This window comes from Cyclopterus lumpus, chromosome 23 (genome assembly GCF_009769545.1).
Source record: "Cyclopterus lumpus isolate fCycLum1 chromosome 23, fCycLum1.pri, whole genome shotgun sequence".
In the NCBI taxonomy this organism is placed as follows: Eukaryota; Metazoa; Chordata; class Actinopteri; order Perciformes; family Cyclopteridae; genus Cyclopterus; species Cyclopterus lumpus.
Genome location: NC_046988.1, coordinates 13061865 through 13074230, shown reverse-complemented (window position 1 = coordinate 13074230; position 12366 = coordinate 13061865). Strand labels below are relative to the sequence as shown.

The window sequence follows — 12366 nt, the reverse complement described above, 5'->3', positions numbered from 1 at the left end:
CAAAAGCTGAACCATTCTTTTATTCAGAATCGTTCAAGTGCCTTTTATGCATCTCTGTACTTGTCGGCCAGCTATCTCCTTATACATTTTGATAAGCCACTACATGGTCTACAGTGAATTATCCAAATTGAACTTCAGAAACATTAGCATCTCATTGTCTCTCTCATTCGAGCTCTCTGGTAGTACTTGCACTTGTCGGCTCTAGAGAGACATTTGGTTAATTTAATCAGGCCTACTTTTATTTTTTTTTGTACTTGTCTTTTTTCTTTTCTTTAAAAAAAAAATAAATAAAAAAAATCTGAGCTCAGAGTTGTTCACCAGATGTTTTTGATCATGTACACGTTGCTTGTTTAATGTGCCATCACTTTGCATTCGAACAGAGGCATTCAGCCAAGTTATTAAAGCTCTTTACCACCAACAGGACTTTAGTGTCTGGCTAATAAGTGCACATCGCTCTCAGATGTTATGATCGACATTGTCATCATCGTAACCTCCCCGTGTCTTCTTGTGTCAGCAGGACGGATAAATTACTGGACCCTGTAAAAATAATTATGACGGGGAATTGTTGTGCTGACTGAGCAACCCTGTGCTATTTCATCAGGGGGGTTTAGTGCATTTTACGCTTATAACACCCCCCCCCACACACACTTGAATTTAACTGGCTAAATTGATCAGATTATATGTACAGCAATGACTTGGGAGTAGTTTCAGGGGGAGGTGTTCAATAATTAATTTACTTTAATAACAAGAAAAAGCAATATCTGCTACATCCCGCTTCCAACTGGAGCTTTCACACATCTCGCTCATTAAAAGCTGTCCCACTGACCCGGCACATGGCTCTGGCTGCCTTTTTTTACATTTCACCATGATAGTGCTGTGTCATGCATTCGTGCACTGTGAAGCCCACTCTCAACTCTCCCTTATTAGTGCCACCCTGTCAGTGGTTTAAGTCACTGGCATTATATGCAGCTGCAACTCCTCCCCTCTCTTAGCATTTCCAATAAGGACACACACACACACAGGATTTGCAGCAAAGTCCAGGATCGTTGCCAGTGTGTGTGTGTGTGTGTGTGCACACACTTGCACTAGTTGTTTGGCTAGGCTAATGTAATGAGCATTCTAAAGGACTAAAATAGCACATCCTTTCCCTCCCTCTTCTCCCTTTTTCTCCGGCGTGCTACACACACACACACACACACACACACAGCTGCACACGTGCACAGGCGCTCCCCCCCCCACGTGGAAATACACACTTTTATAAGTCGGCGTCCTTTAGCTCGGCGGTAAAGGTTTCGCTGAAAGGGATTATGTACATTGAGTGGGACGCAGTCACAAATAGAGCAGAGATGGGTTTCTAAACGTAGTGTGTGGGAGATGAACAGGGGTGGTGGGAGGAGAGTGGATAAAGCACTTGACTCACCTCGTACCTCCTGAAGGTTGCATAATGAGGTCCCCTCCGCTCTCGTGTCTTCTTTTCCTGAACCAAAGTTAGACCGCGCATCCCACTCTGAAAAATGTGTTTGTGTGAACGGCAGAATGTTTGGATCTGTCGTCTCCCACTCGAGGGGCTATTTTGGACCGGAGTGGGCGGAGGTCAGGCGGTGCATCTCACGGCTAAAGCGCGGAGGACCCCTTTTTTTAATTTATTTTTTTAACTTCCAACGTCGTGTGTTTTGAGTCCCGCTTGTGGCTGTGTTGTCGTGATGTCTCCTCTGGCCCTTTTTTGTTGTTTCTCTTCTTTTTTTTTTTTTATTTAGAGAATGTATTTATTCTTTTCCCTGACTTGAATTCAGTGACTTATTGTCGCGCGTACATGCTCGTGCCTACAGAAGGCCCATAATCATTTATTTAAATATGAATCTGCCACTGTATCGCCAGCCTGCCTTTGCACGATTTAGCGCCGCTTGTAATTTTGGTGCAGGGACAACAATAAGCTCGTGACTCACCCCTTGCAGACGGAGAGGCAGGCAGGAGGGGAGAGAATTATTTTTGATTGCACGAGCAGACTTCATTAGGCCAGACCACGATTTTTAAGATATACCCGTAAAGTAAAAAAACAAAAGACTCTCTCCTCAATTAATCCAAGTAGTCCGTCTTCTCTGAGGGATTTTATTGGACGCTGTATTCGGGTTGATTTTGGTCGCACTGTATCAAATATTTTCAAACTTGAAATTTAGTTATTTCATACATATTTTAAATGCATCAGATATCAACAAGAGTTCACAGGACTTATGTTTATTAATATTCGAATACCACTTTTTTTTTTTTTTTTTAGATTTGGCTCAATCTCATAAAGTTGCACAGCTCATAAAAATTCAAAGTGTTATCCGAGCTGATTTTGTTTCTTGTTCTTTTCGTCCATTTTTAGGAGACTCAGAAAGCCAAGCAGTTTTTGCCCTTCCTGCAGAGGGCTGGCCGCTCAGAAGCCGTGGTCGAATACGTCTTCAGCGGATCCCGCCTCAAGCTGTACATGCCCAAAGAAACCTGCCTCATCACATTCCTCCTCGCCGGTAGGTCGAGCTCTTTCTCTGCCCGGTGCGAAGGTCACTTCCTTCTCTATGTCTTTACATGCATGAGATGCCGCCGTGTAAAAACTTGTTTGCCGTGTCATTTAGTGTGTGTATTGGAGCAAATTGAGACTTCTGCCAACTCGGACATCAGAGTTCATGCAGCGCTCGCACACACACACCTCTCAGCAGGCCGACCCTGACAGGGCAACACGTCCAACGTCTTTTCAAAGCACCAGGGTTGGCGTGAAGCGTGCGTCCCCTCTGACCTCACCTTCCCCTCTCTGGCTCTCTGCCCCGACTTCGAAAAAGACTCCTTTTCTGCCGCACTGTGGCGGTCGTCGTCTTCATCATCAGGAGCTGACCGCCGTGTGTTTAAACTCCAGCGGGCGCGCACGTACCGTCTGCTTTGTTTGCGCTCGTCTGCTACCTGATGCCAGGTGTAGGCGTTTTGTTTGATTTTAATCAATTGGCCAGTGGCAACAGTCTCCCTGGGTTATTGGATGTTATGACATTTCTCCCCATTTCCTCACGTTGTGCAGACAAATTGAATAATCAGCAGATTAATGGGTAATGAAAATAACAATACATTATTTTTAGTTTAGAGCAAGATGCAGATGGTATTATATACAGACTGTTTGATAGGATATCTAGTCATTTATTTCAGCTTTGACAGTTTTGCGCTAGTAATAAAAAACACGGAGACTGTATCTTTGGCAGCCAGCAATGATTTGCGCATCCTTTCAGATCAGGGGAACGGTGAGAATGCTCATCCCTTCCACGACGAATGATGCTCTTTGTTATAGGAGCAATAAAAATCTGTTTCAATCCATCTCCATTTTGCAGCCACGCGGTTCCTCTCTGTTTTCCAGCGGGACGAACCCCCGTATATATTTACAAACACGCCGTTTAATTGTGCGTGGCTGAATTGTCGATGCATTCATTAATTTAGGTCATTTGCTTCTGATTTGTCCACTGATGGTTTTTCGTAATTGCATTCTTTTAAAAAAAAATGTTTTGCTTACTGTTTTGTGATGACATGACCCCTGTCAAAATGAACATGGGACCCTGTGAGTTTTTTGTTTAGCAGTGGTTTGCAACAAAATGTCGTGTGTGTGTGTGTGTGTGTGTGTGTGTGTGTGTGCGAGGTGTTTACATAGGCTTATGGAACCATTTTATCCAATGAAAGGTTATTAGAAAACCACAAGAAGCACATTAGAGCTGATGGCCCCAGAGCTGAGATTTGATTAAGGTCGTCCCCGGAAGAAAAGATTAATATGCTAAAAATGAGACGTGGCGCATCGTCTTGAATACACGCAGAAGGCTGGATTAGCCCTGATTGATGCGACGTCCTCTCCCATTTTGTGCCATTTTAACCTCTATTCCAATTAATCGTCTTCCGTGTCACTTATTGTTATTTTTCTTGTCATTTTTCTTTTTTTTTTTCTTTCTCCGTCATCTATTTCTTTTCTTCTTTCGGAGACGAGATAAATCCTTCCCGTGTTTCTGTGCATGCATGTTTGCCGTATGCACGTTTTTCTTCTTCATCTGATGTGAAGCCACACGTGAAATAAAGCCCGTGGGCACAAACGGGTCGCCTCTCTAACCTCTAATCTCGGAGCGCTTTCCTATCTCCTTCCACTTCCCTGTCAAAGTTATCTTCCCATGTTTTATTCACCCGTCTGCACCGCGGGCCGTTTGAAATGACACGCAGGTGATAAATTGGCTGCCACGAGCCTCTGGTGCGTTTATCTGGGTAGGAAACAGCGGGCGACCTTTTGACCTTTTTCCTCTTTAAACTATCACATATCCGAGTTAGATAATGAGTTGTGTTGAGAGCCGATGTCAGTGATGCGTTTCATACGCTCGGCGTTCGACACTTCAATGGGCCTCTCGTCGTAGCCATATCTTATATTCAGTTATGTAAATATTGAAGTATTAGTTCAAAAGTTTCTATATATATATATATATATATATATATATATATATATATGCAGGAGTATACAGATCGTTTCCACATTGTCGTAAGGTATGACCTTAATACTTTTACAAGATCAAGCATCACAATTGTTTCTAATTGCCACTTTTTTAATTTTAATTAAAGGCCGTAAGCTGAGCTCTGTATTGTAAGTTTCTTTGAGTAAATAATAACTACATGCAGACGAATGGAGACCACGTTCAAATGATTCTTGCTGTCAAAACAAGTCTTGCATTAGTCATCGGTTTCATTAGCCCCGTTGTTTTCATACTGTATGCATCACGGCCAATTTTGTATTCTTTAACAATGTCGTGGGAGGCCATTGAAGAACAAACTGTTTACAGTGAAGCTGCAAATGAAATGATCGCAGGGCAGTAAGTGATGTAACCCAGCAAGACAAAATGATGATACCAAACACACAGAACATTGATCTTTGAGTATGAACCACCAGCTTGCTTATAGCCGGCGGCGTCTTTTCTCCCTTGTTTTAGCCATATTTGTGATTTCATAATGAACCCCCATTCATTGTTTTTTTTTTTTTTTTAGTGAGCCACCTCAAAGCCTCGGTATCTTCCTCGCACATAGTCTTCTTCCTTTTCCAGAGTTTTCCTTTATTGGTAAAGACGGTGCTTTCAGAAAATTATATATGTGTGTGTGTGTGTGTGTGTGTGTGTGTGTGTGTGGGGGGGGGTGAGGAAACAAAGGGTCGGGAGAGATGCCCATGCTTCAAAGGGGTGTGGAGGTGTGCTTCAGAAGATGAAGGAAAGTTCCCTTTCCTCCCACGTCACCTTTCCTTTCTACTCCTCCCGGCCCGCATGGTGTCACTTCTGTGTACAAGTTTGATAAAGGGCAAAGGAGGTGTGCTGTTTCCAGAAGGGGGGGGGGGGGGGGGGAGTGAAGGAGGGCTTCGACTCAGGAAAGAGAGAACGCTGTGGGGGGATGAAGGAGAAACATGATGAAAGGAGGAGGCGGCGAAGTCAGAGCTGTGGAGGCAGAAAGGACAGGGGAAGGTAAAGAGGACTGGGTTTATTTAAAGGGCTGACAAAAAAATACTAATACATTGATGTGGAGTACGTGGGTATTGAGGCCTGTTGAAGCGGAGGGAGACCAAGAAGTGAAAAAAATGCCATGGAAGTTTACTAGCTTGAGAGTTTCCATTGGAGGCCACGGCAGGTGAAGCGTACTTTCAAAGTTACTCAGAAAGGCGTGTTGAGCAGCAGTCTGTCAAAAAGATGGAACACCCATCACTCGGACACAAAGATTTACAGTGTCAGCAAGAAGCATTAGCCTTCATAGTGTATGGCTTGGTGAGTTTTGATATCTGTGTGCGTGTGCGTGCGTGTGTGTGTGTGTGTGTGTGTGTGTGTGTGTGTGTGTGCATGCGTGTACACCTGTGTTGTGGTACACTTCCTGCAGTGTGTGAGTGCAAGAGTCAATCGGGAGGAGGTGGAGTCTGCAACTAAAATGTTGTTGTGCTCTTCTGTGACCTCTGCATAGAAGAGACTGCAACACTGCATCTCATTGAGATGCATCAGAGACACAAAAAAAAAAAAAAAAAATGTTTTTAAGGTCCGCGATGTAATAAAGTTGCCGGTAAGGAGGAAATAATAAGGTCTTAATAACACATTGTCGTTTACTTTACTACGCTGTAACATAAAGATGGGCTGTCGCGACTCGCCTACAAACGGATGCTCAATCTTAATAAATAACAAATTGCGTTTGCTATACATGAGAACTAATTAAATCCGGATTTCATTCTCGATGATTATGCTTCTGCCGAGTGGCGGTGGCATTTGATTTGTGCGTCGGTGTGTAACCACAATCTTTAGGAAGTAACATTTTACAGCCCTACTCCTCACCTGGGTTGCTTTCATCCAGCCGGCGACCAGAGAGACAGCCCATCATGTTTTGATTTAAAGCACCCTGAAAAGATGCTGACATGCTCAACATTCCCCATTCATGCTTTTTTAAATTTTTTTTATTTATACAAATCAAATATTACACATGCAATGTTTAAGAACTGAGGTAATGAGGCTTTACATTAGAGAGCCTCCATCTCCTGCCCGCCTGCCTCTTTCACTCACTGGTGAACTTCCTGATTGGGACTGGGAGGAGGTGGGGGCTACTCATACAGGGAAGATTATTAATACGGGCAAACCAATTTTAAATGGGATGTCATGTCATGAGGGTGATGGAGGCACACCTGCACACCTCCCCCAGCTTTTAGGGTTTTTGTGTGTTCGCCTGACGCAGTGCTAATTATGTCCCGTCGACAGCTTGTCCAAAAATCAACAATTAGTAACTTAATACATTTTTTTTAAAAGATGGCCATTAATGGCATTCGTGCTGAGCCCCCCCGACTGCGACGCGGCAAGTATCCATTTGCACCTGCAGACACGCCGAGGTGAGCAAAGAGTCAGAGGCTAATCAATATTTTACATTAATAGGATAGGACTTTGACATGATGTATGCTTGTATAAATTGCGGCGATGACACTAATGACAAAACACACACACACACACACACACACACACACACACACACACACACACACACACACACACACACACACACACACACACACACACACACACACATTTCTAGATGAAGCTCATTAACTCGCCTTGGCTCGTCGCGGGACAGAGGTCGACTCGATACTGTTCCTGCTATATGCCGGGTCAACTAAAAACCGCATTCAGTTCTCGGGTATGAAAATATATATTAGGGGGAAAAAAAAGCTGCTTGGCAGAAATTAATGCATATAATTTCGGTTTCTGAGTAACCGGAACGAGGACCTTTCCCTGCTAAAAAAAACAACCCAACCTGTATGTTTCACTTTTATATTTGCAGTATGGGGGGGGCACATGAAATATGAAACATGCTGAGTGATGTCAGAAGGGGAAAGCGTACGTCTCGTTAGTCTTCGAGATCAAATAGATAAGGATTTCCTGTAATTGGACTCTGATGTTTATCCTGGTTTCAGGCCTGAGTTATGTATCATGGTGCAGGTTGAAATTGCCAAGTGACTCCCTGGCTTGGTCTACATGCTGCAGGGAAGTAGTGTGTGTGTGTGTGTGTGTGTGTGTGTGTGTGTGTGGTAGACATAGAGTACCGTTAGAAAAGCCGAAGATCCTTTTAGGAGAGCATTCCCGTGTGTTTTACTGCAGATATGCACTAATGTCTCGGACCTATTTTATAGGATCACTACATTTTTCTTTTTCTTTGTAGTGTTTTTTTGGGGATGTTTGTGGGCCTGAAAAAGCCCTTTGAATCACTACGCTGCCAACTCAAACACTACGATTGTGTGTTACAATCCAAAAGTAGTCAAGATTCCTTCACATGGTTAAATGCACTTATTGTAAGTCACTTTTCATAAAAGCTTCAGCTAAATTAATGTGATGTAATGTTGTTGTTTTTTTCCTATGGATTAAGTGGAGAAAACACAGTTCCACCTCCCTCTCTGCAATTACTTCATAGAGCGAGAGTTTTTTTGCAAGCGTGTGCAGTATTTACCTTTTTTTTTTGTATTTCCTCTCTTTTTCTCTTCCTTTATTCTGCATTCCTCATCTGTCCTCTTCTCTTTATTCTGGCACTGTTGTGGCCACAGTGTCCCGGTCCACTTCTATAAATACTTTCAGATGATCTTGGCCATCAGTCTCCTCCTCCTCGCCCTCCTCCTCATCCTCAGCTCTTTGGGAAGCTTTTCTTCTTTATTATTATATTGTATTACATTTTTTTTGAATATATTAGGATACCTAATGGGATGCAATTGAACAATATTCGACCGTACAGACTAACGTTTACAATACATTTCTAAAGTTCTTTATTTGCATGTTTACCCCTTTTTTATTTTCTTTGTGTATAAATCAAAAATAATCAGTTTGGCTGGAGTGACAATCTGCAAACGTCTTAATTGTTTTTAATGCTCCCTGCTGTGAGCCGAAGACATTACGTCTCTCAAAACGTTGACTCGGCACTTCTTCCTCGGGTGCCGACGGTCCTTTGGCCTCATTTCGTTAATCCCGGGTCACTTCCTGCTCTCTGCCCGGGTGAATACGCCGATGTGTCCTGTTCTCGATCTCATAAATGGGACCGACGGGGGGCACAGAAAGTACGTATGGTTCTCTTCTTTAGGTTCGCTGACTAGTTAATGAAACCATTCATTAATCATTAAAATGTGGCTTTGCATGACATATCTTATGATATTTCCTTCGCTTCGGTATTTACAGAGGGAACAGCAGCCATGGTTTGGAAAGACCTAGTACACCGTGTCTCAGGTTAATGTCTCTGTTGAGAACCGTTCACTGATTATAAGACGCATGGACCAAAGACTCATGGGCATTCCTCTACATGCTGTTTAACGTATCTAGTATATTAATTCTTGAAGAGCATTTCGAGAAGTGAGACTGGCTTGAAGCTGGGTATGCTCCTGCCATAGAGGCATAGTGTGTGACGACTTTGGACCAAACTTAAACTTTCCGTAAGGCAAAGATCAACGCCCTCTCGCTGCCTTCGTCCCCATTCATCTTCAGACGCACAGAAATTCCCTCTCATGCGCACACCTTTCTTGCATAGGCCTCCTTTTATCACGGTATATTCTTTTACACATGAAATGATAGTCTCACGGCGCCTCTTTTATTATACTCACTCATTCCTCCTCCCTCCCACCACCACCACCTCTGCCCCGAAGCGTATCCATTCCTACCTGAACTCTGGCACAAAGCTGACGTTGAAGTCCCAAAGACCAAAAATTATTCAGTTGAAACTGCCTCCACTCAGGATTGACCCCCCCGGTGACCGATTCTGCATTGAGTGCTGATGATATTGTGTCACATATATGTGTGTTGATCTGTGCCACAGACTTTTTGTGAAATGGTGTGACTCAGCGTTTTTTTCTTGACCTTCCCCTATTAGGAGTGGTGAGACGGATCCTGCAAACGATTGTTGTTACCGATATTTATATTAATGCCCGCAGCATTTCAGAATGTTCTACTTTTCTTTTCCTTTGACAAATAGATCCAGTTATGTCTCCTGGTCTTTTCAGGGCTCATCACATAATGTTAAATCTCTGGACACCATGCTGTCCTTGTGATTAGCCGCTGCGCTGACCTTTTTTTAAAAATGTATTATTATTTTTTAGCTCTAACGCAATTGTGTTTGTTTTTGGCCAGGTATTGAGTGTCCACGCAGTTCCAGGAATATGCCTGGAGGCGTGCAGGTGGCCGAGCCCTTCAGTGACGAGGCCATGCTGTTCACCAAAGAGCTGGTGCTGCAAAGAGAGGTAAGCGGTGCAGCGGGACGTTCCGCTCCCGGTTTCATCCGTTCCCCCCCCCCCCGTGTTTCAATACAACGTTCTCCCGCGCCGCCAATCTCTTGGTGTTCTGCTGTTTTTTTGTGGCACCCACGTTGCGGCATTTTTCTTTTTTTCAGATATGTGAGAAGAATAATGTCTATTATACTTTGAAAGAACCACAGGGGCTTCTTTGGCTAGAAAACTTGTTTTCCACCAGGCGTTCTGGCTTTTTGTTTTTTTGTGCCATTGCCACGTTAATCCAAGACATTTGGAAAACCAATAAAGGCAATTTCGTCAGACTGTATTTAAACTCATATAGTGAAGACGGGGTGAAAACAGCAATTTTTCCAGCAGAGAATCGAACGACGCGATTCCTGTTTTTCCTCCGACCTTCGGCAGTCGGGACATTTGGTTTGGACTGGTCCACCGACTTTAATACTCTGATTTTAAATAGTTTATTACAACATTTAAAGTACATGTACCTTGAGTGCTGTAAAATCTCACCGAAAAATCACACAACTAAACCCAAAATACACACGGACGCACACACACACATTCCTCCCAGTTTATGGAAAGCTCACCTGATAGTGGATCAGTGCTCCTGGGCTTTCGAAGACTCCTGTGTGTGCCTGTTCATTCACATGCTAATAGGTTTTTATAAGACGAAGTGAACGGACCAGAACCATAATGGAACGAGCTATAATCCGGCCTCCACTTATCCAGGCCACACACTCCCTCTTTGCCCGCTTTAACTCTCACTTTTCTTTTCCTAAAGGCTATTTTATTGCGTAGGGTGGCTGACTCTGGTGTTTGATTGCCATGGAAATGGTGGACCAGTGTTAGCGTGTCTGGTTTTGTGTGAGTGGCGAGTAGTGGAGTGTAGGTTGGATCAAGAAAGCCTCTGTTGTAAAAATCATTAATGCAAGCAACAGGGGACTTTTTGGATTGACAGGAGGTTCAACCCCCCCTTCAAGAGTCAGTGCAGTGTATATATAATATATATCAGCGCAAATGCATAATTAATCCGATTTATGAGACCTGTGCGCACATGCTTGGCCACACTCTCCTCGGTCCTTTCGATGCGCGTGCGCACACACATGAAATTAAGTTATCATGCCCATAACCTCTTCCATCCGTACACTCTGACGCACACACACACACACACACACTTTCTCACACGTTCTCTCCCCTGCCAGTCGTCGGTGGTGTCAGCAAGTTTTTTTTTATTTATTTTTTTTCTCTGCAGCTAGCAGGCGCACTGGCAGGACGGAGCCACATAATGAGTCCTGAGCCCAGTGCGGGGGGGCTGCTTGGCTGGCTGCACTGACCTGCTGTTACGGGCTAATAGGAACACAAACTCTCACTCTCAAACGGACACATTCAAGAAGGCAAGCAAACAACACAGTTTAGGCTTTCACACGTGAGAGCTGTCACTTTTTTTTTTTTTTTTTTTTTTTCCTCCAAAGGCAAAAATCATTTATCTAAAAGTAACCGGTTTGAAAATCCCTTTTTTAATAAGTGAGGGCTTTTTTTAAAAACGCATATCTCGCTGCTCGTAGACGAGTGTAATGTTCCTCGATGGCCGACGCCGGAACAGGAGAGCGCCGCGTGACAGACAGTGAAAAAAGGTTCACGGCGAGTGCAGGAGCTCTAACGAGAGACGAGAAAGTAGCGTCGGAATAATAAAAGGCGCGATGTAGGACGGAGAGAGGAAGAGACGCTCCGTTCTCTCCATCCACCCTCGTCTCCCCCCCCCCCTCCTGTGCAGCGCAGCGACTGCCACTGAAAACAGGTTATTAAGGTGTGTCACACTCGAGCATGAATATGGATCGTTTGATTTCATTAGCATAGGATTGTGCAGTTTGGTTCACCTCCCTGAATAGCATCTGATTGCAGGAGCCTTTTTTTAAATAGACGCTCAGGCTTTACGTGAATAACATTTGATTTTGGCGTGTTTATTTTTTGCATTCATAAAAAAAAAAAAAATCTTTTTCGACAGCCATTTTGAGTTCTGTGGGTGTCTTTTGTTGATTTGATGACACGTCGACTTCAACTCCTCCATTAGCTGCTCTCTCGTGCTCGTCTCCTTTTTTTTTTTTTTTTTTTTTGAAAGTTGAACTTGGGTGCAGGCACGGCCTCGTCTTCTTGTTCTTCTCTTTTCTGGCTTTTGTTCCGCTTTTCTTTCTTTCACTAATGGCCATCTCGCCGCATTCTCTTTGTTTTCTTTCTTTCTCCCCCAATCATTCGTGCCTCATTCTTTGGTGTCCAGTTTTGAATCTCTGACTGACATTTGCTCTTAGCTCGCTCCCTCCCCTCCTGCCATTTGGCCCTATCTCTCCCCCCCCCTTCCTTCTCTCTCTAAACTGCCACAGAGCCACATCTTAATTTCTCCTGATGCAGGAACGCATAATTAATGTGGCATCCAGTGAAAGGGAGGGACCCTGGTCTGCCGTCTCCCGCAATTTACCCCCCCCCCCCCCCACCCCCCCACCCCTCATCCCTCATTCCTTCCATGTCTCTCACGTGATTCGCTCCCTCTTTTGTAAAAGAAAATCACTTTTGTGTTTATCTGCTCTGTCTTCTTTCAT

The 12366-nt window shown here is 43.9% G+C and overlaps 1 protein-coding gene across 1 annotated transcript in view; it reads left to right on the top strand.

Moving 5' to 3' along the window:
- Positions 1-12366, top strand: part of snd1 (staphylococcal nuclease and tudor domain containing 1) — a 150507-nt gene that overhangs the window by 35812 nt on the left and 102329 nt on the right. Inside the window, exons 15-16 of the mRNA XM_034526872.1 lie at positions 2369-2510; positions 9657-9766. Coding sequence (XP_034382763.1) covers positions 2369-2510; positions 9657-9766 — 252 coding nt within the window. The remainder of the gene's footprint in view (positions 1-2368; positions 2511-9656; positions 9767-12366) is intronic.